We start from the raw sequence: 20,506 nt of genomic DNA on the forward strand, positions 1-20,506 counted from the left end.
ATATATTGTTTCATTAATATTAATTAAGTTTATTTCTTCCATAGTGTGTATTGTCTCTGATGCCATGAAACACATTCTTATCAGGCTTTAACAAAATAATGTAACATTTAGGGGCAAATATGAAGCCTACGAGTGCTGCACTGGAAGCCAAGATAGCGAAGACTTCCATAGCCACCATAACCTTCCCCTTGGTGCTGTGGTAGACAGGAAGGAAGGTGACCCACACACTGAAGAACACAAGCATGCTGAATGTCAAAAACTTGGCTTCATTGAATTTGTCAGGAAGATTCCTGGACAAGAAGGCCATGGTATAGCTCCCAAGGGCCAAGGAGCAGAGGTATCCCAGGACACAGTGGAAGGCAATGGCTGAGCCCTTGTTGCACAAAATGATGATGTGTCCATGCTGAGCATGAGCATCTTGATCAACAAAGGGAGGAGAGGTTCCCAGCCAGATTCCACAAAGAATTATTTGGAACAGAGTGAAAATGGGAATGACGTAGTTAGTGGCTCTCGATATCATTAACCACCTCATCAACCTCCCTGGAAAGGTGACCTTGAAGGCAATAACTACTGTAAGAGCTTTGGCCAACACAGTGGAGAGAGCCACAGTGAACGCAATTCCAAATGTGGTCTGCTGCAGGATACAGGTGGCTGTGTTGGGCTGCCCAATGAAGAGCAAGGAAGAGAGGAAACAGATGATGAGTGTGATGAGCAGAATGTAACTGAGGGCCCGATTATTGGCCTTTACAATGGGAGTGTCTCGATGCTTCACAAAGACCCCAAGAACAGAAGCTGTAATTGCAGAGAAGCACAAGGCTATGCTGCTGAGTGCCATGCCCAAGGGATCTTCATAATGTAAAAATGTCACAGTTTTCTGGAGGCAGTGGTTCTTCTCTGTGTTTGCATAATGGCTTTCTGGACACTTCAAACAATGATCCATATCTGGTAAGAAATTAAGATGATCATGAGTATGTTTTCAGATGTCTCTTTTTATCCTAAGTTACTTTTCAACACCAACTTATTGGATTGTCTCCTAAATGACTTTCTTTGGTTCTTTCAGACATCAATAAATATTCTATAGTGAGTAATTCCAAATTAATATAGGCTATTTTCTTTATGAAGCCACAAATTAATAAGTCTAATGTCTTATATCTATACTTACTTTCATGCTCACCCAGAATTTTTCAATGTTTTTTGTTTCTAAAGTCACTTCATTACTAAATTCCTTTGTATAAACCTAATTTAGTTCTAATATAATTTTCTTATTTCATCTCAACCTTTACTTCTCCAAGTCTGTTCATTACTGATGGAGCTTGAGTATTGCATATTCTTATATTTTTCATGTCTTAAAATCCTTACTATTAAAACTCTTGGTGTAAAATGTGGTTACTATCTACATCTTGCACACAAGACTATTACTGAAGATACGATGTACTTATGGCATAGAACTTGGGGAAATCAAGCTGGTACTTAACTGGAAGCTTCATCACTTCTAGTTAGCATTCATAGTGCTAGAAGAAAAGCAATTATCTATCTCATTCAGCTTCATATTCTGTGAACTGTAACAACAGACTACTTGTAAAGTATGTGCACTGATGCAACAGTGTCAGAACTGTTAGAAGAGTAACTAGCTGCGTTTTTATTGTACTTCACACCCATTCCCTAAGTCAGAACCCATATCTGATACTATTAATGATTCAGGAAACTGGATAGATTGGTTACAAGCCCAGGATCAAACCTAATATTATCAATCTGCTAAATAAAATGATTCCTATTGTTGAATTGCCATACTCATACATCAGTTTATCATTCCATTCTCAGAAATTTTTCTTGCAGTAGATAGTAGTTAATGAGACCCACAATTGAACCCCATACAGAGAATAAAAGACTTTATACTGTTATTCCTGAATGAAATGTCTTTATCACATCTCTCCTCTCAAGGCTTGGGGATCTGTGTGGAAAAGGAGAAGGAAAATTTGTAAAAGCCAAGTGTTTGAGGGTTCCTATTGCTGTGAAGAGACACCATGATGATGGCAACTCATAAAGGAAAACATTTAATTCGTGGTGATTCGTTTACAGTTCAGAGTTTCAGTCCATTATCATTATGGTAGGGAGCATGGCAGCACACAGGCAGATATGGTGCTGGCAACCTCTTGATTGGAAGTCAACAGGAATTGGACTGTGACACTGAGTGCCATATTTCGCATAGGAAACCTCAAAGCCCACCCCCACAGTGACTAACTTCCTCCTAGAAGGCTATACCTGCTCCAACAAAGTCACACCTTCAAATAGTCTCACTCATTATACGCTTATTTGGGCCAATTACATTTAAATTACCAAACAAGGGGTAGTAGATTATTTTAAGAAAACATTTTTCAACATAACAAGGCAAGTGCACCTATGAAGTCACAGAGACTGTAAGTGTATGCACAAACCTGCACAAATAATAAAACCTTTTATATTTAAATGTTAGCTGTGTGTTTTATTTGAACTATGCTCAGAGTTCAGGATGTTAATAATGTCTCTATTTCAAAATTGTTTCCTGAATAATATTTGTGTGTAGATGTATCCAACCTTCTTATTAAATAAGAAACACAGAACCAATGCAAAGAAGAAAGCCAAGAGGTCAGAGCTAAGAGCTAAAACCTTACCCTTCCTCCTGCGGAGGTCCTACCTCTCCGAACCAGAGCTACCCCTGTGTTAAAGTCTTTATATAGAGTTCCTGTCCTGCCTTCTCATTGGTTGTAAACCCAACCACATGACCGCCTCCTCACAGCCTGTCTGTATAGGCCTCCAGGTTTTCCATGATTGGAATTAAGATTAAAGGCATGTGTATCCAATAATGGCTGTATCCCTGAACACACAGAGACTTACCCAGCTCTGCCTATCAAGTGCTGGAATTACAAGCGTACGCTACCACTGCCCTGCTTTCCTATGGCTTGCTAATAGCTCTGACCCCCGGGCAACTTTATTTATTAACATACAAATAACATTTTAATACAAATAAAATATCACCATATTTCCCCTTTTCTATTTTAATAAAAAGAAAAAAAAAGAAAAAGCTCATAACTAATATAAGAAAAACTATATACAAAAGGACAATAACTATATACAATATATACAAGTAATAAATACCTAAATAATGTCTAGTCCATTTGTATTTGACAAATTCAGAGAAAATAATTTCATTATCTATCCTATTTTGGTAAGTCCAAAATGTATCCTAATTAATCTTCAACTATAACTAACTAACCTTCAACTATAACTAACTAATCTTCAACTCCCTCAGAGACCCAAGAAGGAAATAATATTAGCTAACAAAAATAAAAACAGGAAGTGCACATAAGCAACTTCCAAAATATTTGAGTTGACAGAAACAGACAGCTGTCTGGACAGTCACCTGAGGTTTCTCCGAAGTGCTGGGGCATCATCTTCAGCCTATAGGCTTAGCATATCTGACAGACTCATTTGTGAAGTAGGATGTACACAAGGTCAACAGTTCAACCTCACATTGAGTGAGAGTAGTCCATGTACCAGAAACACCTGAATTCCACTAGTGTCATGTCATGATTCAGGATTTTAAATTCTGGAAATTGTTGATGGTTTTTTAATTCAGCTGTCCATTCTTCTTGGCTGTGTATATATGGCTTCATCTCAGCATCCCATTCTTCTCCATATCCCTCTATCAAATGCCAGTCTACTATTGAGAGGCGTGAGCTTAGTTACTCTTCAAGAATAACTGTTTCAGCTGCTGTTCCATTGCACATCAGAGGCCATCGGCCCACTGCCTGTTCAGCTGCCTTCGAAGAAAAGGGCACTGTACCTTTTTCGAATTGCGAAGGCCACTTCAGGGATGGTGCCATATTGTCCTGGCCTCTGAAGATGCCTTTTGATAAAGCCATAACCACACTTGTTTTGGCAAGAATCAGTAATCCTTTGTTTTATGTCCTGTCTGTCCATTTTGTCCTGTTGATTCGAGGATACTTTGTTGTCCAGTGGCTAACTTTTGCCACAATGAAAGTTAACTCCATATGCAGTTTCTTCAATGCCCATATTTTCTCTGAAGTAGATTGGTACTGCCAGGAGCCGACATGTCTCATAGTCATAACAAAAAAGAAAAATTTTCTAAGTTATTAAAACATTTTAAATGCCATATTCTGTAGATCTCTGAAGGGTTTGAAGATAACCTGTCTATCTAAAATATATCTACTCAATCTTGAAAACATACCTAATATAACTACAAGTTCTATTATATCTAACTACTAACTTTCATTTCTTTATATCCTAATAGTTGGTAATAACATTCAAGGATCAGAAAATTGCATTACATTGTTAGATGAACGGTACAATTAGAAAAATATATATAACATTTTCTAACAATATCAATTTCAATATATATAATTTGTATATAATATAAAACAATCCAATCCAATGTAAAGTATTTACATTTTTCTTTTCTTTCTTTCTTTCTTTCTTTTTTTTAATAAGAACCTTAAATCTAATCTCCTTTGCTTAGCCTTTTTCCTAACCCTTGACAACAACTTGTAACCAACCCCCCTAATCAATGAAAATTATCCCAGACCCAAAACCCATTAAAAGACCAAAAAAACCAACTGCCCCACACCACCTCTTTGGGAATGTGGGCGTCGTATTTTTGAAATTGCTTCCTGCTGGGTATGGGCGAAGGTATCTTTATCCTGAAAGAAAAATTTTAGGTTAATTGTCAAATTCTAGGAAAGGTAAATATATCCTTCGTTATCCAGTCTGTGTATAATGCCAAAATTCAGGGTTTATCTCAAATCCTTATTCAAGTAGTCTTTGAGACTGGATCATCTCAGCTAGCTCTTCTCAAAATTGCTCTGAGCACTTTGTAGTTCAAAGCTGATCTGTAGATTTGAATCAGCTAATAAAATGTCATCCATATAATGACAAATTATGGATTTAGGAAATTTTTTACGTACCACTTCTAATGGCTGTTTTACAAAATATTGGCACAAAGTTGGGCTATTCAACATTCCCTGTGGGAGAACCCTCCATTGAAATCTTTTAACCGGTTGAGAATTATTATAAGTAGGCACTATGAAAGCAAATCTTTCTCTGTCTTTTTCTTGTAAGGGTATTGAAAAGAAACAGTCTTTTAAATCAATAACTATGAGAGGCCAGCCTTTTGGTAACAGAGTAGGTAAAGGAATTCCAGATTGTAAAGAGCCCATTGGCTGAATTACTTTGTTAATTGCTCTAAGGTCTGTTACCATTCTCCATTTACCAGATTTTTTTTTTTATAACAAATACAGGAGAATTCCAAGGGCTGGTTGATTCTTCAATATGATGAGCATTTAACTGTTCTTCCACCAGCTCTTGTAAAGCCTGGAGTTTCTCTGTTGTTAAAGGCCATTGCTGAACCCATACAGACTTGTCTGTTGACCATTTTAAAGGTAGAGCTGTTAATGTTTTTGGAAGATTATCAGTTGTTGTGCCCTGTTCTTGTATGACATGGATGGCTGGTGAGCACTCATTAGAATAATATCTTTTAATATTTCTCTCAGAAACATTTTGTGTTTTCAAGGTAATATGATAAACAACACATTCAGTGGATAATGATACAATCTAATTTCTCTATAGGCCTCATTTGTTGTTGCTAATCAATGGTTTATTATTTCTCTTTTGGGGGTACCCTTTTTATTAATTTTTTTCATTTATTTTACATATCACCCAGTTTCCCCTCCCTCTTCTCTTCCTGTTCCCTCTCCCAGATTCCATCTATCCCTCCCACCCACTCCTCCTCCATTCAGAAAGGAGCAAGCATCCCATGGGAGTTCACAAAGTATGACATATCAAGGTGAGGCAGGACAAAACCTCTTGCCCTGCATCAAAGCTTGGTGAGGGATCCCAGTATGTGGAATAGGTTCTAAAATGGCATTTCATGTGCCAGTGACAGGTCCTGATCTGACTGCTAGGGCCTCACAAACAGACCAAGCTACACAACTGTCATGCACATGTGGAGGCCTTAGGTCAATCCCATGCAGGCTCCCTAGCTGTCTGTTCAAAGTCCAAAGTCCATCAGCTCCCTCAGGCTGAGGTGAGCTGTCTCTGTGGGATCTCCTTTCATGATCTTGATCTCCCTTGCTCATACAATCCCTCCTCCCTCTCTTCAGCTGGACTCCTAGAGCAGCCCATGCTTGACTGTGGATCTCTCCATGTGCTTCAGTCAGTTACTGGATGAAGACCCTCTGATGACAATTATGGTAGTCACCAATCTGATTATAGGAGAAGGCCAATTCAGTTACCCTCTGTACTATTGCTAAGAGTCCTACCTGGGGTCATCCTTGTGGATTTCTTGGAATTTCCCTGGCACCAGGTTTCTTTTTAACCCCCAAATGGCCCCCTCTATCAAGATATCTCTTTCATTGCTCTTTGCTGTGGGATGTCTTTCTGTTCACTGTGAGTGTGTTGCTCTGACTGGTTGATAAATAAAGCTGTCTGGCCTATAGCAAGTCAGGCTATAGCTAGGCAGGAAATTGACGAGAGAGACAGGAAGAAAAAAGGCAGAGGGGAGAGACTCCAGCACTGCCAGGAGAAGCAAGATGTGAAATTACTGGTAAGCCACAGCCACGTGGCAACTTATAGATTAATAGAAATGGGTCAAGTTATAAGAGCTAGCTAGCCAGAAGCCTGCCATGGGCCATGCAATTGGCAATTAATATTAAGCCTCTGAATGATTATTTTATAAGTGGCTGTGGAACCTTGGGGCTGGGTGAGACCAGAGAAACCTTCCGACTACAACTCTCCCCCTCTGTCCTGTCCCCAAATTGACCAACCTGACCACTCAAGTTCCCATCTTCCCATCCCCTCCTCTCCATATCCTCTGCCCCTTCACTCCCAGTTTACCCAGGACAACTCATCTATTTCCTCTTACCAGGGAAATCCATTCAAACCTCTCAGGGTCCTCCTTGTTACCTAGCTTCTCTGGGGCTGTGGAATGTAGCCTAGTTATCATTTGTTTTACATTTAATATCAACTTATGAGTGAATACATACCATAATTGTCTTTCGGGGTCTGGGTTACTGCACACAGGATGATTTTTTTTTCTAGTTCCATCCATTTGTCTGCAGATTTTACAATGTCATTTTTTATTACACTGAGTAATACTCCACTGTGGAAATGTACCACATTTTCTTTATCTATTCTTCTGGGAGTCCTTATTCAATATGTCTTAGTGCTCATGCTCTTTTTACTGATTATAGTTATATTTCCCCCTTTTTACATTCTCCAAACATACTTTGAAACATTTTAGTCTATTTTGCACAATTAAGCTTGGAACTAATGACTTTTCAGTTGTCATTAGTACAGGTCTATACAGCTATGCCTGGATATTCACTCCACCAACATTCAATGAAGTGGTTATATGCTATGAATTTATATTATAACTAGTAGCCACAGTTATTATATTACCCTGCAATTATTTTAGATAGAGGAAACATTACATTAATATTTATAAACTATAAACATTTGTAGGTATTGGTGCATTAATCAGCATTATGATCCCTAAAGTTTGAAAATCTTCATCAATATGTGATTTTCATCATAATATTGAAAAGTTACACAATTATAGATGCAACAACACTACTAGATGTGGAAATACCAACTTCTATTTTTTTCTCTGCCATGGAAGTAAATTTGAACATGTTTATGACCTAATCTGGAAATGGAAATCCTGTAGACTATTGCATTTCTTAGGTTTCTGAATGTCATCTCATAGCAGACAGATCATATTTTCTTGAGTTTACTTCTTAAATAATGTTTCTTATTCCAGTGGAGCAAGAGAATAAGAAAGAAACCCTACTTTTCATTAAGTGTGCAAGATACCAATTGTTATGCACAAGAAAACTCAAGCAAAATTTCCCTGTCATCTGTTATGTATAAACAATTGTGGTGGGAAATATCCTTAAAAAAACACAATAAACCCAAGCTTTGAGTTGATGTGACTAAATGTAACTAAAATTTAACTTGAAAAACATAGTTAAAACAATTGGATATGGAAATTTTTTCAGTCGACAAAATCTATAATTTATCAATAGCATAAATCAAAATTTAATTCTTGTATAATTTCAAGAAGAAATATAATTATTTATACCATTAAAGTTCATATAAAAAGGAAAAAAGTTTTGTTTCTTCAGTTCTTTCATAGATCTGTTTCCATTTGCTTTGATTTTTCAGAACTGAATGGAGAGTTTAAATGTTTCTAAGACTTGCTTTTACCTGTCTCATTGGAAATTTCATTGTATGGACAGGAAGTACAATCAAAACAACAGGCAGCTTTACCCTCTTGGACAGTTCTTCTGAATCCAGGTCCACAGAGCTTATAGCATACAGACTTAGGAATCTGAAGAAAATGAAAGGTGTTTTAGAAAATGTTCAGAGTTCTAGGGATAAATATGGAGGTTTTAAATATTACACTATTAATTCTTAGATTTTATACTTATAAATGAAGATAATGATACAGTACTACCAATTTCGGAAGGTTGTGCCCAACACAAACTCATAGGATTAAAATTTGGCCTAAAGAACATGAATTTGATGGATGTTTTTAAACTTTAAGGAACATGGTTAATTAGGAAGAACATTCGTAATTGCAGCATGTCCACATGTGATTCTGGATTGATCTTACCTCTACCTATATTGACTTGTTATGTAATCAGCTAGTATTTCCAAAAGTGTTTCTAATCCTGTCAACCTGGAAATATTTATAATGACTATGAAACAAGTGTTTGCTCACTCATCTGTGGCATTTCCATGTGAGCATACATGGGTTAGAAAGAGCCACTCTTAAAACGGTTTCCACTATTCCATTGTGAACGAAAAGGAGAAAGGAAGTAAACAGTAGCATTCACTGCTTGTGATTTCTAAATATAGATGTAATGTGACCAGTGACTTTCTGTTTCTACAGTTATGATTTATACAACACAATTAAACTGTTTTCTCAATTTGGGAACCAATGTAATCCTTTAAATTATTTTTGTTAACAACTTATTTTCACCAGTGAGGTAATTAACTAAGATAAACACACATGCCCATTATACTTTGTAGCTGTGCTAGTGAACTAAATTCCAGGAAACTTTGTCCTGCTATTTCACAAGCAGGCATCAAAATAAATCTCATACCAAGTGTTTTGAAGCAATGACATAAATTTTACTTAAACATACATTTATGACAGAAAATGAGTGAAAATAAAGAAACATTGAAAAAAAACAGTTCCACTGATCAGGATCTGGATATCAAAAAATTCTGTGCATATGTTTCTTATGCTATTCTGAATTGGTATTTGTATACTGATTGGATCTGAGTCAGGAACTAAGAATTATTACATACAAAAACACGTTTTGGTATTATTTAGTAATTTCAAACTATTGAGATAAGAGCCAACCTACTTCAGTAAATCTTGTGGGCCATTGTATCAAACTAGTAGTTAAAGACAATTGTTGACCATGTGGAGCATTTGGAGAAAATGATCCTACTTTCACCTTTAGTCCAATGCCTTTTGGAAAATTCCAAAAGTTGATAATGTCATACTTGGAATCTAACTTAGATTTTATATCCATTAACGTATGGCTTCCCACATAATTATTCATATAGATATTCTGTAGGGATGGGTGGAGCTAAAAGAGATACATGAACTTATATTAAGGTAGGTCCCAGACAATTACAACAGAAACAAAATCATGGAAAATCTCTCTGTTTTTTTTTTCCAGAAGTAAAATGCAATTTTAGTATAGGCAATTTTACTGGGTAATGTTTAGTAAATGGGATTCAAGCTGATACGAACTACTATTGTAATAATAAAAGGTACAGCTCTTTCAAGAGAAAACATTGAAGCAATACACATAAGCAGTCAATGATGAGGCAAATCTCAAAGACTGGACAACCCTATTTATTTGCTAAGTGTGTCTAAGGTTTCAATGTAAAATATGAAGATAATACTGCAGAAATGGTACTTAAAATTATCATTTACATACATCATCCTTGCTGCAGGTATCAACTTTTCTTATTTCTACTGTGAAAAATGTGTGAGGTGAGTCAAATTTTCAAATTGAAATGATTACTAAGGAGATTGTGAGGCTATTGTAAAACAAATTAGATACTGCCTTAACACATGTCCTCTTGCAACTGGCACCCCATTGATCAGAGTCAAAGAAACTTAGGTAAGTATTGAGCTCCAGAGAAACAAGTATAGGCCCTCCTATGCTATTTGAACAAATGTGCCACCATCTACAGTGTTTGTGTTTGGTAACTTTGAAAAGTATCTCAATGTAACAATGCTGATTTTAAAACATAGTAGAAGAGAGGTTACCTGCCAGGGGAGGAATATAATTCTCTCTCCATTTTCATATTGTTGAATTTGAACTTGCTTAAGAATCATCTCATGGAGACTGTGGGCCACAACATACACAGCACTGTATATGTAATAACTCTCTTCACTCATGGCCATGTCAAAATTTTGTTTAGGCAATAAATTCAAGGAAGCATTGGGTTGACAGTTCTCCAAGAGTTTGCAATCAATCCTGGAGAAGGGGCATTTGAAGAACAAATGCCACAATTTAGGAAGATATGTATCTTCTGGGTATTTGGAAGGATGAACTGTTTCGATAAAATGTGTAAAATCAACCATCTCCTCATAGTAGTGTGAAAAAATGAGACTCCCATGGAAAGAATCTAACATAAAATAATCCAAGTGGTTGGTAACATCCCAAGGTGAGTTCATGACCCAGACTTTCCCTGTAGTTAACTTCTGTCCTATATTTTTCACTAAACCATGTAGAGAATCTATGTCTCCATAAATGATAATCACATTTGCAGATGAGTCTTGGATCCTTTCCACACTTTTCCAGAAATTGTCAGAAAATGAAGCCAGTGTACCTGAAATCATTTCCACAAAAGCCATGCAGACCATATTTTTCCTCATCTCTTCTTTCAAGTCAGATAAAATTTGATTTCCTCTGTGGTCATCTGTGAGGAGCAGTCCTACCCAGGTCCATTTGAAATGAAGCATCAAAGAGACAATGCCAAGTGGCAGAGATGTGTCATTGGGAGCCATCTGGTAGAGAGAAGTAAACTGTGCTCGATCACTCAGGATAGTATCAAAAGGCCCAAAAGTAAGCTAAGGCAAAAGCAGAATTTTGAAAACAGGGTGAGAACGTTGACATCAAACACAATTTTACTTTTGAAGCAACAGTTGAGACTTTAAAAATACTAGTCTGCAAATTGTGTTTTTAAAGACTAACCTCCCTTGCTGTGAGGTTTCCAAAAAATTATGTCAAGTATCCTACTCAACAGAAATCTTTGTCTTCACTACCTTTCTATTCCTAGCAGAAAAAATATAGATAAATCATCAAATGTCTAGATATTTATCCCTTGATACATTAGTAATTCAAATGACCATATTTTTCTTCTATAGACACACTAAATATCACCAAATGAAAGCTATTTTCCTGTTCTTTAAACCCCCCTCCCTCACCTGTGGTATTTTGTAGAGCTGAAGCAGTGTCCCCATATGGGCTGATATTGCGAATGATGTTCCTGTAAGTGCTGCTGCTGACTTCTGCTCCTTTTTACAATTGTAATTAACTTTGAAGTGATTCATCCCTGTGAGCCAAATAAAAGCATTCATAAGAGTATTCTTTTCAATGAAAGGGACATTATAAAGATCAAATCCAAGAGATGTGTTAGGTAAAAGATGAGGGTTCCTGTTGATCTCCTCAATGGCAAATAGCAGGGCCAGGACAAACTGGTAGTTCTTAAACTTATACCTGCACATAGGATATAAAAATATATAGGAGGAAGACTTAGACAACATACATTTGCTCATTTAATGAAATACACTTTATAGTTCAAATGCTACTGTTCCTACAAAACGCATACTTTAAATTCTCCATTGAATGGCTGCAATTAAAAGGGGTATTTTATAGTTAGGATTAATTATGTTCCCATAGTTATAACAATGATTAATGAAAGCTAAAAGTGGGCTTATTTTGTCTGTCTGTCTTGTGAGAATACACTAAAAATTCTGCCCTGGAAGCAGAAAATAAGCCCTCAAAAATAAAAATGTTCTGATGTCTGCATCATAGTTTCTCAGCCTCTACAACTATGAAAAGCCAACATCTTGGATTTAGCCATTAAGTTTTCTAAATTAACATTGTTTTGTTTATTTTTGAAATTGTAATTTATTTATAACCTTTCTCCCTTGCCTTTTCTACCTCTAAATCCTCCCATTTACCCTACCATATTCTCCTTCAAATTCGTGTCCCCCTTTTTCATCAATTACATGTATATATGTATATGTATATACACATATGTTTCTAAATATAACATTTCATTCCATGTTGTATATATGTATATATGTTCTCAGTGCTGACTACTTAAGGAGATCAGGAGAAACAAATAGGAATGGAAAAACTCAAAGTATCATTATTTGCTGATGACATGATAATATATATACATGATTCTGAAATGCCACCACTAAAATTGATAAACAACTTCACCAAAATATCAGAATTAATGCATAAAAATCAGTAGCCTCCAGATGTACAAATGTCAAATAGAATGGCAAAAAATCAGAATTACAACACCTTTTACAATAGACTCAATATTATAAAATATCTTAAGGTATCTCTAAACCAGAAAGCAAAAGATCCATATAATTAAAAAAGTTTAGGAAATTGAAGAACAAAAATGTAAGAAGATATCTTAAGAAGGAAAGATCTCCTACACTCATGGATTAATAGGATAAATATAGTAAAAATACCATCATAACAACAGAAATGCATGGATTCAGTGCAATCTCCATCAAAATTTTGACACAATTCTTCACAGAATTTGAAAGGAAACTTTTCAGCTCATATAGAAACACATGCACACTCACACAAACAAAACAAATGCAACAACAGCAATAACAAAGGTTAGCTAAAACACTTCTGAATGATGTGAGAACTGCTAGACGTATCATCATTCCTGGTATCAAGAAGTAGTACAGGGTACTTCTTATACTTGTATAGTATTTGTGATAATATATTGTGTGCCCTAATAAAATTTGCCTGAAGATCACAGAACATAAGAAGCCACTTGATTAAACATAGAGGCCAGGCAGTGGAGGTACACATCTTTTATCCTAGCACTTGGAAGACAGTGATTCATCTGGTTCTCTGTGAGTTCAAAGCCATTCTGGACTACATGAGATTGACTCAGTCTAGGAGAGAAAACAGAGCCAAGCAGTGATGGCACACACTTTTAATCCCAGTACTGGGAAGCACACATGCCTTTAATCCCAGGAAGTGATGGTTGGGTGGAAAAAAGGTATATATGGCAAGAGGAGACAGAAACTAAAGGCTTTTTGGCAGAAGAGTCTCTTTTAGCTAGAGGCTTTCTCAGCTGGAGTCTTTTGTGTGAGGACTCAGAGGATTTCAGTGAGGTGAGACATGGCAGTGGCTTGTTCCTTTTTCTTTCTGTTCTTTCAGCATTTACCCCAATATCCTGGCTCAGGATGTTTTATTAAAAGACCATCTAGAATTAGTGTTACAGCATTGCCATATAAATAGACACATTGATCAATGGAATCAAATTGAAGTCACTAACATAAATACACACAGCTATGGATTCCTGATTTTTGAAAATGATGCACCTTCAACAAATGCTGCTGGTCAAACTGGATGGCTTCATGCAGAAGAATGCATGTGCATTCTTACTTATAAATCTGCACAAAACTAAGTTCCAAGTGGATCAATGACTTCAACCAAAAGCCAGATATATTACAGAAAGTGAGAATTTGATAGAGAAAGTGAGGAATAGAGTTGAAGTCATTGGGACACTGATAGCAGAGGCACTCAGATAAACAATTAACAATTGGGCTTCACAAAACTGAAAAACTTCTGTATGGCAAAGGACAGCATCATGCAGACAAATTGGCAGAGTACAAAATGGGAAATGTTTTTTACTACTACATATCTGATACAGGGATTATTTCCAAAATACATAAAGAACTCAAAATTTGAACATCAAGAAAACCAATAGTCTACCTAAAAATGAGTACAGATCTAAACATATGTTTTCCAACAGGAAACTCACATAAATGAGAAGCACTTAAAGAAATGTTCAAAATACTTAGTCCATGGGGAAATCCAAATCAAACCTCCTTTGTGTTTTCATTTTACACCTGTCAGATTGGCCAAGCAAGATCAATAAAATACATGACATCATATGCTGGCAAGGATGTAGAGTAGTGGAAATACTCATCCATTCCTGGTTGTACTGCAAAGTTGTACAGCCAATATAAAAGTAAGTGGGAGTTCCTCAGGAAGCTGGGAATAGATCTACCTCAAGACCCAATGATATATCATTCTTAGACATATACCAAAAATTATGCTTCATCCTATTAAAAAGACATTTACACAACCATATTCATAGCTGCTCTATTCATAATAACTAAAAATGGAAAGAACCTAGATATCTACAAAAATGAATGGATTAACAGAATGTGGTATTTTTACATAATGGAATACTACTCAGTCTTTAAAAAACAACAACAACAACAAAAAGAAATTCTCGGGTAAATGGATGGAACTAAAAAAATCAGTGTGAGTTAATTCAGCTCCCCCAACACAAATATAATCTATATTCGCTTATATGTGGATGTTAGCTGTGATGCTGTCAATAAGCTATATTCCATATATCCACAGAAATTTGGTATATAAGAAGGGATTAGCAGAAGGGATGGATCTCCGTAGGAAGGGGAAATAGAACAGATAGTTATGGACAGATGGGGTGAGAACTGTAACAGGAGGATCAAACGGGACAGCAGAGAGAACATTTGGGCAAGGCAGACAATATGTGGAGGGATAGATAAAACTAAGGACATTTGAGAGGTCATACAGAAAACTGATATAGCATTAACTTCCTAAAATTTGTACATATGTGAGGGTAATTTAAATGAAATTGCCAAATAATGTGGAGACAGATCCCTAACTAGATAAATCTTATGACAAAATGAACCTTTTAGTACCAGAAATGGCTTACATCTAATCAAGTTCTTGGTTAAAGTATTTCATGAGAACACCTAAACAACCCAGGATATTATCAAGAGAATTGATGCTTCTCCACAAACGAATAGGAAAGTTCTACTGCTAAAAACAATCTCTATACAACTTTCTTAGGCAAAATCCTATGGTCATGAAAAGACACCATAACCATGGACACTCTTATAAGGAAAAGTATTTATTTGGGTGTTTGCCTACACTCTCGGAGGCTTAGTCCATTATTATCATGGTGGAGAGAATGACAGGCATAGTGTAGTCATCCCGATCCACAGGAAGAGTTGGAGAGAGAGAGACTTGGCCTAGCATGGGCTTTTGAATCCTCAAAGCTCAGCCCCAGTGAGATACTTCTTTCAACATGGCCATATCTTCATGGAACGCTCAGCCCCCAATCAAATTCTTCCCCTCAGGGTTCAATGACATTTGAGAAGAGGATATGGAAAAAGTGAAAGGGCTTGAGTAAATGGATTGCTTGAGGGAAACAGGGCCTTTGTAACACAGCAAGAACAGTGCACACATGAGCTCACAGAGACTGAGGCAGCATGTACTAGGTCTGTGCAGGTCTGGTCCAGATGAAGTAAGTCCTAGAGCTGAAAGGAGAAGTGAACACTAGACACTATCCACAACCCAGAGGATATCTCTGATTGATAGCTACCTGCAAATAAAAAATTAGTTTTATTAAAGAAAGTCTCACTGAGGAAACAAACCACTCTTAAAGGGCAGGCCCCACATCTAGTAGTAGATGCTCAACATAAAGTTAATTCAGAAATATTAATTTAATTAAAATTAATTAAAACTACACAGTAAAATGATGTTGTTAAATAATGTGATAAATCCAGAGTCCCCAGGAACCCCCACCCAACTCTGCCCCACTTGACAGCCAGCAGGGAAAACTCCTGTGGGAAGTTCCCCCACCACCAAAACCCTCCATCGGACCCTGCAATCTACAAGTCCCACACCCCACCCCAATACTCACCTGTCTGTGACTCCAGTAACTTCCTGAGGCACAGAAACCAAACTGCCAGCTCTCATTGGACCAAGAGGTGAGTGATTCACGCCCAGAGAAGCCTGCCCCCAGGACTCAGGCCCTGTGACCCAACCAGCCCCCAGGAACCCCCACCCAACTCTATGCCAGTTGCTGGCCAGCAGAGAAAATTCCTGCGGGAAGCCCCCCACCCACCTAAACACCCATCGGACCCTGTAATCTACAAGTTCCACACCCTGTCCAAATACCCACCTTCCTATGACCCCAGTAACTCCTTGAGGCACAGAAACCAAACTGCCAGCTCTCATTGGACCAAGAGTAACTTCCAGAGCCAGGAATCCCTGAGCCTTCATTGGACCAAGAGTGGCTTTCTGAGATATAGAATCCACCAGCTCTCAGTGGACCAAGAGAGGCTTCCTAAGACACAGAATTTGTCAGCTCTGACTGGACCAAGAGCCTTGATAAGACCAAGAGTGGCTCCATGAGTCACAGAATCAACTAGCTTGGGTTGACCCAAGAGCAGCTCCCTGAGATACAGAATCTGCCAGCTCCAATTAAGCCAAGAGCCAAGACTAGACCCAGAGGGGACCCCTGAGACACAGACACAACAAGCACAGAGTGGACCAATAGCAACTTTCTCAGACACAGGCACGTCTTACATCTATGAGAGGAGGAGATGGGCAGACATCAAAGCAAAAATACATACAACATAAAGAGCGATACGGCATCACCAGAACCTACTCCTCCTCCAACAGCAAGACATGAATATCACAATGTAGAAGAAGCAGAAGAAAGTGACCTTAAAAATAGCTTCATGAAGATGTTAGAGGCTTTTCAAGAATAAATGAAAAATGAAATTGAGAAAAACAAACAAAAAATTGGAAGAAATCAATAAAGAAATTGAGGAAAAGACAAATAAAAATTAGAATAAATCAATGAAGAAATGGAGGGAAAGACAAATAAAAAAATTGAGTAAATGAACAGGAAACACAGACGCAAGCATAACCAACAGAATACAAGAGATGGAAGAGAAGATCTCTGATGGAGAGGATACAATAGAGGAAATGGATTCGTCAGTCAAAGAAAATACCAAAGCCAAAAAGTCATAACACAAAATGTGCAGGAACTCTGAGATACGATGAAAAGAGCAAAACCTAAGAATAATAGGGATAGAAGAAGGAGAAGAATACCAACTCAAAGGCACAGAAAATATATTCAACAAGATCATAGAGGAAAACTTGCCCAACTTAAAGAAGAAAATACCTAGGAAGATACAAGAAGCTTATAGAACAACAAACAGAATAGACACCCAAAAAAGTCCCCTCACCACATAATAATTAAACAACTAAACCTACAGAATAAAGAAAGAATATTAAGAGCAGCAAAGGAAAAAGTCAAAGTGACTTACAAAGGCAGACTGATCAGAATAACACCCAACTTTTCAATGGAGATTTTGAAAGAAAGAAGGACTTGGGCAGATGTAATGCAGACACTAGGAGACCATGGATGCCAGCCTAGACTAATATACCCACCAAAACATCCAATCACCATAGATGGAGTGAACAAGACATTCCAAGACAAAACCAGATTTAAACAATACCTACCCACAAATCCAGCCCTACAGAAAGCACTAGAAGGAAAATTCCAACCTAAGGAAGTCAGATACACCCATGAAAACACAGGCAATAGAAAACCCCACAGCAGTAAACCCCAAAGAAGAGAAGTACACACACACTACCACCAAAAGATAACAGGAACTAACAATCACTGGTCATTAATATCCCTTAATATCAATGGACTTAATTCACCAAAAAAAGACACAGGCTAACAGAATGGATATGAAAGCAGGACCCATCTTTCTGCTGCATACAAGAAACACACCTCAATTTCAAAGATAGACACTACCTCAGAATAGAAGGCTGGGTAAAGTCTTTCCAATCAAATGGTCTTAAGAAGAAAGCGGGTGTAGCTATCCTAATATCCAACAAAATAAACTTCAAACTAAAATCAATCAAAAGAGATCAAGAAGGACATTACATACTCATCACAGGAAAGATTCACCAAGATGAAGTTTCAATTCTGAACATTTATGCCCCAAATACAAGGGCACCCACATATGTAAAAGAAACATTACTAAAGCATAAATCACACATCAAACACCACACATTAATAGTGGGAGACTTCAACACCCCACTCTCACCACTGGACAGATCTGCCAGATCAAACCTTGAAAGAGAAATAAAGGGCTCAAGTGATGTTATGACTCAAATGGTCTTAATAGATATCTACAGAATATTTCATCCTAACAAAAAAGAATATACCTTCCTCTCAGCACCCCATGGAACCTTCTCTAAAATTGACCACATACAAGGTCACAAAGCACATCTCAACAAATACAAAAAAACAAGTTGGAATAACCTCCTGTATTCTATCAGACCACCATGGTTTAAAGTTAGATTCCAACAACAACAAAAATTACAGAAAGCCTACAATCTCATGGAAATTGAATAATGCCCAACTGAATCCCCAAGGGGTCAAGGACAAAATGAAAAAAGAAATTAAAGACTTCATAGAGATCAATGAAAATGAATGTACTACATACTCAAACTTATTGGACACTGTGAAAGCAGTGCTAAGAGGAAAATTCATAGCACTAAATGCCCACATAAAGAAGTTGGAGAAATCTCACACCAGTGACTTCACAGCACATCTGAGAGCACTAGAACAAGAAGAAGCAAAGTCACTCAGGAGAAATAGACATCAGGAAATAATCAAATTGAGAGATGAAATCAATAAAATAGAAAAAAAGAAAACAATACAAAGAATCAATGAAACAACGAGTTGGTTCTTTGAGAAAATCAACAAGATAGATAAGCCCTTTTCCAGACTAACCAAAAAGCAGAGAGAGAGAGCATCCAAATCAACAAAATCAGAGATTAAAAGGGAGACATAACAACTAACATTGAGGAAATCCAGAGAATCATCAGGTCATACTTCAAAAACCTGTACTCCACAAAATTGGAAAATTAAAAAGAAATAGACAATTTTCTGGATATGTACACTATTTCTAAGTTAAATCGAGACCAGATAAACTATTTAAATTGACCAATAACCCCTAAGAAAATAGAAACAGTCATAAAAAGTCCCCCAACCAAAACAAAAAAGCCCAAGACCAGATGGTTTCAGCACAGAATTCTACTGGCTCTTCTAAGAAGAGTTAATACCAGTACTCTTTAAATTGTTTCACACAATAGAAACAAAAGGAACATTACCAAACTCCTTTTATGAGACTACAGTTATTCTGATTCCCAAGCCAAACAAAGATGTAACAAAGAAAGAGAATTACTGACCAATCTCCCTCATGAACATTGATGCAAAAATGCTCAATAAAATATTGGCAAACAGACTCTAAAAACACATCAAAATATTATCAATCATGATCAAGTAGGCTTCATCGCAGAGATGCAAGGGTGGTTCAACATACAAAAGTCCATCAATGTAATACACCATATAAACAAACTGAAAGAAAAAAACCACATGATCATTTCATTAGATGGTGAAAAAGCCTTTGACAAAATCCAACACCCCTTCATGATCAAGGTCTTGGAGAGATCAGGAATACAGGGAACATACCTAAATATGATAAAGGCAATTTACAGCAAGCCAACAACCACAATCCAATTAAATGGAGAGAAACTCAAAGTGATTCCACTAAAATCAGGAACAAGACAAGACTGTCTGCTCTCCCTATACTTATTCAATATAGTACTTGTTGTTCTAGCTAGAGCAATAAGACAACAAAGGAGATCAAGGGGATACAAGTTGGAAAGGAAGAAATGAAAATTTCACTATTTGCTGATGATATGATAGTATACATAAGTGACCCCAAAAATTCGACCAAGGAACTCTTACAGCTGATAAACTCCTTCAGTAATGTGGCAGGTTACAAGATTAACTCAAAAAAAAAATCAGTACTCCTATATACAGAGATACATCACCCTTTATAATAGCCACAAATAATATAAAAAATCATGGGGTAACTCTAAGCAACTGAATCGCCTGTATGACAAGAATTTTAAGTCTCTGAAGAAATAAACTGAAGTTCTCTAGAAATAAAAGAATCACTAACACAGAGAAGGCATACACAGCAAGAAATATCAACTCTGGTCTGAAATCAATAAAATAGAAACAAAGAAAAAATACAAGGAAATAATAAAATGAAGAGTTGGTTCTTTGAGATTGATAAACCTTATCCAAATTAACTAAAAGATGTAAAGAGAATTTCCAAATTAAAAAATTAGACATGAATAGGGAGGTATCATAAGAAACACCAAGGAAATCCAGAGAATCATAAAGACATACTTTAAAATACTGTAATCCAGGAACTGGAAAACCTAAAAGAAATGGTTAAATTTCTAGATATGTATGACACACCAAAGTC

At 36.8% G+C, this 20,506-nt stretch overlaps 1 protein-coding gene across 1 annotated transcript in view; it reads right to left on the minus strand.

Moving 5' to 3' along the window:
- Positions 1 to 19: 19 nt before the first annotated feature.
- Positions 20 to 20,506, minus strand: part of LOC128102407 (vomeronasal type-2 receptor 116-like) — a 35,987-nt gene continuing 15,500 nt past the window's right edge. Inside the window, exons 2-6 of the mRNA XM_052726143.1 lie at positions 11,513 to 11,804; positions 10,349 to 11,155; positions 9,429 to 9,656; positions 8,260 to 8,383; positions 20 to 942 (exon numbers count right to left, since the gene is read on the minus strand). Coding sequence (XP_052582103.1) covers positions 20 to 942; positions 8,260 to 8,383; positions 9,429 to 9,656; positions 10,349 to 11,155; positions 11,513 to 11,804 — 2,374 coding nt within the window. The remainder of the gene's footprint in view (positions 943 to 8,259; positions 8,384 to 9,428; positions 9,657 to 10,348; positions 11,156 to 11,512; positions 11,805 to 20,506) is intronic.

The sequence above is a fragment of the Peromyscus californicus genome, unplaced genomic scaffold (genome assembly GCF_007827085.1).
Source record: "Peromyscus californicus insignis strain IS unplaced genomic scaffold, ASM782708v3 Scaffold_11__1_contigs__length_118956290, whole genome shotgun sequence".
Taxonomy (NCBI): Eukaryota; Metazoa; Chordata; class Mammalia; order Rodentia; family Cricetidae; genus Peromyscus; species Peromyscus californicus.